The sequence below is a fragment of the Poecilia latipinna genome, unplaced genomic scaffold (genome assembly GCF_001443285.1).
Source record: "Poecilia latipinna isolate Pla-1442-1.1 unplaced genomic scaffold, P_latipinna-1.0 Scaffold371, whole genome shotgun sequence".
In the NCBI taxonomy this organism is placed as follows: Eukaryota; Metazoa; Chordata; class Actinopteri; order Cyprinodontiformes; family Poeciliidae; genus Poecilia; species Poecilia latipinna.
In genome coordinates, this window is record NW_015112987.1 from 332,780 (window position 1) to 338,764 (window position 5,985).

Genomic DNA, 5,985 nt, shown 5'->3' on the forward strand with positions numbered 1-5,985 from the left:
AATACTCCGTAAGCTGCAGGTTTGAACTTTGACCTTTTCCATGTTTCATGCCTCTGGTAAGGCACAGCAGGAGCTTTTGCTGCATCAGAATTTCTTCAGAAAATGTTTCCGTCTTTTAGAGCATTAACTCTTTTTTTGGAAAACCCAAAAATCACCAAAACGAGCGTAAAAACTTTTTTCTTTTTGCAAAATTGAGGGAATTATTTCAAATTTCGTCATTTCCATCAACTTTTTCTATGGCAATACTTCAAAATTTGCATGAACACGTCATACACATCATTTTTTGGAGGATTTCAATGAAAATACAAGATAAAATTGCTGAAGTAGTTTGATAGAAATAACCAGAGCTATTCCCAGATCAAAGGTTGGATTATTTAACATTTTGGGTTAAAGTTTAATGGATTTGAGCCTTTTTGCATGAAGTGATGTTTAATGTGAAAAACGATTCTTTCAGACTCCAGCAGCGGTGAGGATGACGGACTTTAATCCTCCGTTTTGAAGCTAACAGGATTAAAAGTTGAGGAGAGTTTTCTTTTCAGCGTCCCTCGATTTCCACGTTCAAACTTCTTGGTCATTAATAAAAGAGTCAAATTAAATCTGGAGCGCCAAAACAAAGCAGAGAACAAAAGGAATAACTCAAAGGTGTCAGCGTCCTGTTTTAGTTTTGGATCTCCCTCATGATCTTCCGCTGTTGGGTTTTTTATTATTACTTCAAAAACGTTATTTTCCGTCTCGGATTCCTCCCTGCCTGCTGCTCCAGTTGTACCTGTGACAGCACACACACCTCGTCTTTAAACACACACTTCCCACCGCAGTGACTGAATCGGAGCCAAGTTGGCGTCGCTACAAAGAGGCAGCCTGCAGCAGCGGCACAGATACGGCGGGGCGGGACAGGGGACGGGAGGACGGGGGGACGGGAGGGGAGGGAGGACACACTCTGAGTCTAAGAGCCTCTTAAAACCTGCCGCAGAAACACTCTGAGTGTTTGTAGTCATGTAAAATTAAGCTGAGGCGCCGCTGGAGCTGTCGTTTGAGGCGACAAATTATAAAAGTGACGGACGGGGAGGCGACACACACGACACACACGACACACACGTCTCCGTATGGACCGGGACACACACGTCCCCGTATGGACCGGGACACACACGTCTCCGTATGGACCGAGACGAGCAGGACTGAGAAAAGTTTGAAGTTTTTAAACGCAACTTAAAACCCAAACAGACTCAGGAAAACTAAAACTATGAATTAAGAGAGGAGGATTTATTTTTTAAAAACAAAGGTCAGGACAATTATTTACAATAATTGTACTCCATTAGAGCAGGGGTGTCCAAAGTGTGGCCTGGGGGCCCTTTGTGGCCCTCAGGCTGATTTTGTGTGGCCCCAAACTGCAGTTCAAAAAAAGATACAGATTGGACTCACATATTTTTAATTTGTAATCATAGTAAAAAATAATGTTACATAAAATGTAAACTACAACACAAAGCATCACATGAAGTCAGTTTTTATCAGACATGTTTTCTGTTTTTCCAGCACTGAAACTTCAGCTCAGAGGAGGAGCTGCGTCTTGTAGGCGGGGCTAGGCCCACCCAGGCGTTTCGGACAGCTGAATGGTTGCCATGGCGATTAAAGGCTTTCTCAAACATGCATGAAAGAATCAAAGCAAAACTCCAGGAATGTTTACGCTGAGAGGATAACATTATAACACGATGAAAAGCTCAAAAAAGTCCATTTTATATAATACTGCTCCTTTAAGAACAGCAGAGTCTGTTTTTCTGTGATCATAAAGTCCTGATTTCAGTGACAGGATGTTTGTTACACCTGACCCAGATACTCCGGTTCTGTCAGGAGAAACGGGCCAGAATGAGAGTAAACCCAGCAGAAGACAGAAACTGACTTTAACCGGGTTTAGATCATCATTAGAAGGTCTTAAAGTTCTCTCTGATGATCAGTTCCTTTAAGGAAATCTAATAAATTTACAGAAAGACCATCCCGACCCGAAGAACCTGCCGACGCCCGGTCCCACCCATCAGGTGATCCGGCGCTGCGTTTGAAGCCCGACCCTCAGAGACGCTCTGATCCTGAACTGTGTCAGCGAGCGGCGGTGATTTCTGGCTAACGGGACGCGATCGTCTGATATTCTAATTAGTGCTACATCAAAACAGGAAGGAGGTCTCCTGGCTCCCGGAGGACAGGAGGCCTGTCCAACAGCGCCTCTGTCTCTGTGTGAGTGTTTACCACGTTTCCAGGTCATCTCATCTCATTTCAGCACCAAAGTCTCTTTTCTGAGGACAGCAGGTTCAAACGACGTACGGTAGATTCCACACAAACTGCTTCCTGCAGGAGCAGAATCGTGTTTGTAGTAGGAAACTCAGGGGTCGTGATTTTCCCACCTCCACCTCTGGAATAGTCAGTAAAATATTCACACTGATACTCTGTTTAATTTTCCAAACTTGTTTGTATGCAACAATTTTTTCATAAGACTTTAGATGGACAGACGTGCTTACAGACAGTAAAGGTTAAATGTGTAACTTTGAGAGAAAAATATTTGTTGAAACTCATCAGTTTATGAGATAATCTGTGAAAAATGGAGTCCTCTGGAACAACCAATCAGAGCGCGGGGGCGGGTCTTAGCGCTGTCAGTCACAGTCTTGTTGGCGCTGCCAGATTTTCCCCATCAGCAGATTCTGCTGCGAATGCTAGGCTAGTTAGCATAGCCACCGATGATGGCAGATAAATGGGTTTCCTGTAATGATAAGTTGTTTCTCCACCATTATTCATTTAGCAGTGAGTACACGAGGATGATTGACAGCGCTGAGACCCTCCTCCTGGTTCTGATTGGTTGGTTTTGGAGCATTTCTTCAGATGGCTGCAGCAGCTCAGGGAAGAAAGATCAACCTTTTCACAGATTATGTCTCAAACCTTCGCAACATGGCGGCAGTTTAAACAAAAGATTAAAAAAACAGATTTTCTATAAAAGCCACAAGTTCACAACACGACGACCCGAAGCTGAGCCAGAACTCAGGAACCAGATCAGGTTAGAAACTCTGCAGCTCCAACAAACTCCCAACATTTAAACGTCTGCAGACATGAAGAAAGTTTCTGGAGGAAACCCGCCGTGTGTTCGTCTGGTTATCGATTTATGTTTAAACTACAATCACTTACTTCACTGTGTTTTCATCTCAGAGAGCAAATAGACATTAAGCTGCATAGTTTTCATTAAAAACATGAAAAATTGGGATTTTCTGAAACATTTGACCAGTAGTGATGGTTGCACTCTTTGGCTTTTCTAAATCCTGATCAGATCAGACGCCGAGTCGTCATTTCAGATCACAGCAAGAAGTTTTCCACCTGCATAACTGGTTTTAAATGTTTTCTATATGAACCCAGTGAAATAACATCCCATGTCTCAAAACAAGGATTTCTACTTTTGACCTCAGAAGCATCAGCTGCTTTTTCTGCTGTTGATCTGAAATCTGGAGCTTCTTATTCAGTTATTTCATCTTTTTATGTTCGAATGTGAATCAATATTTTCATCTGCAATCAAACCAAATGAAAATCACGAATAAACGAGTCCAGTTATGTTTTCGTCTTTGTCCAATCATGTTCAGCTGCAGGGAGGAGTCAAAGGAAAATAAAAAAGCAGAACATGTACAAAGCTCAGATGAGAAAGAAAAGTCCAGAGAGGAAGAGGAGGAAGAGGAGGGAGCGACGTTCTGGAGAGGAAGAGGAGGAGAAAAGACGTTAAACTGCAGATTGCTCACGAAGCGAAAGAACAAATAATTTAACAAGAATTAGGAAGAAGCCACTTTTCTTTCATCAGCAGAAACAAAAAGGTAGGATTTTAAAGTACTTTATGAAAAATATCATTTTTTTAAAACCTTCAAATTTAACAATTTTACTTTGAATAATGCAGGATTTTTATTTCTCTATTTCAGCTCATTTTGACAGTTTATTTCTAAATGAACTGAGTTTTTAAACTGCTAACATGAAAAAATATGAAATTAAAAAGTTTAATTTAAAAATGAAAGTTGGATTTTTTTCATTTTCACTTTTTATAGTAAAATGAATCAAACACAACAAACAGGTTTGATAAATAAAAATGTTACAGTGATAACTAAATGTTTTATAGTGAAAGTAAAAACAAGTAGAAACAAAAATTCAAAATACTTTAATTTTATTATTTTGAATTGTTATTTGATTTTAGTCATTTTTTATAACTGTTCCTTTTCATTACATTTTACTATTTTTATTTTTTTCAGTTTTCTGCTCTGTTTTCCAGCTGAAAGGTGAATTTCATCGCTGCTCAGGTTTGATCGGTTCTACTTCATTTTGCAGGATGAAGGTGTGAGGATGACTCCAAATGCTCAGGAGGTAAACGCTGCACCAAATACGTTTTACTAAAAATAATGTTAAAATGCAGCATGTGACCGAAGGAGGACAGAAACCTGACCTCTGTGTCCGTCAGTCCGTCAGGTGCAGCGTCTCGTCCTGCAGCTGCGCCTGTTTTAAACCCGGAAAGGTCAAGCTGAGGTCATGTGATCGCTGTGGACACGGCTGGGTGGAGCACGGTAAAAACACGCAAACTTTATCAATCACCTCAGTTCATAAAGCAAGAAGGAACAACGTCATCCAGTCCAACCGGACAGAACTTTCTGTTTCCTGCTGATTTTATATGTTTGCTTTAAAAATCCCTGCAATATTTACCCAGAATGCTTCAAAGCACCAGAACATGAAGATGGAGGTTATGACACAGCTGAAGGTTTTCAGGGGCAGATTATGTTGGATTATGGATGTAAAACCTGCAGATTATTTTATTGGAGAACTTTAATTAGGCCGTTGTGGACGGCTCTGTTCTGTCAACGACTGAAGCTCTTATTGTTATTCAGCTGCACATAAAAATAAATAACTAAAAATAGAAAGTATTAATATAAATATATACAATAAAAAAAGATTAATAGAGTTTATTAGTCTTGAGTTGTTTCTAAAAGCATCAACTGTCTACAGTTATGATTGGCATGTTTTATTAGAGTCTGAAGTATGTTGGAAATATTATTTTACTTCACTGAGTCTAAAGAACCGGATGCATTTAGTGCAGGAACATCCAGCATGTCAGTGACTGCAGGAGAAAACATGTTCAGGTCCTTCATCTCCACAGAAATCTGAGCAGAAAGGCTCAGAGGAAAAACTCCTGATGTGTTTCTGACTAACTCAGACAAACCCGGAGACGCCCAGTGAGCCTGGAATCTGAGCAGAACGTTTTGCGCTGGGTTCAGTCCCGGTTCCGGTCGGACGCGTCCTTCAGAGTCCCAGCAGTGACGGTTGGTCCTGCAGCTGGTTCAGACTCTGAGGTGACACGGTTCAGGTGTTGCTGTCATCGTGTCGGCAGGAACATCTGGGTGGAACATCTGCGTCGTGCGAAGGCGGATCAGGTGTTGTCAGGTTCATCAGGACGGTTTCCTCCAGCACCTGCTGCAGCCCTCCATGTTCCCCCTCCGCCTCCTCCAGCTTCGCTCCACACGTCTCTGACTCACATCCATTCATTTTCCTTCTCAGCTCTGGAGACGGTCCAGGCCGCTCCGCCGTCCGGCGCCGGCCCGGTGGAGGTGGCGCTGCCCGGGCTGGTGTTCGACCTGAGCTCCCTGGTTCTGTTCGGAGCGCAGGCCGTTCCCGTCCAGCTGAAGATCCTACTGGACCGGCTCTACAGCGTCCTGACTCCAGAGCAGGTCCGCCACCGTCTCCCCGGGTCTGTGGTCTGGTGCTGGCCGGGTTTTATGGGTTTCTTTTGCCTCCCAGGTGGGTCAGATTCTGAACGGTCTGGGCTGGAGTCTGGGTGATTACGTCCGCGGATACATGCTGCAGGTAAACCCCGGCTAATCCAGTTCAATCTTCTGAAAATGGACACAAAGTTCTCACCTTTTATCCAACATGTTAAGACTTTGGTTGATCCGCTTTGTAAACTCGGCTGAATGATTCTGAAGCGACCCA

General features: G+C 42.7%; 1 protein-coding gene across 2 annotated transcripts in view; it reads left to right on the plus strand.

Annotated features, from left to right (window-relative positions):
* The first annotated feature begins 4,293 nt into the window (after positions 1–4,293).
* Positions 4,294–5,985, plus strand: part of LOC106949961 (zinc finger protein basonuclin-2) — an 8,144-nt gene continuing 6,452 nt past the window's right edge. For both annotated transcript variants that reach the window (XM_015036530.1, XM_015036531.1), the window contains exons 1-3: positions 4,294–4,568; positions 5,554–5,723; positions 5,794–5,859. In XM_015036530.1, coding sequence (XP_014892016.1) covers positions 4,415–4,568; positions 5,554–5,723; positions 5,794–5,859 — 390 coding nt within the window. In that variant the 5' untranslated portion in view covers positions 4,294–4,414. The remainder of the gene's footprint in view (positions 4,569–5,553; positions 5,724–5,793; positions 5,860–5,985) is intronic.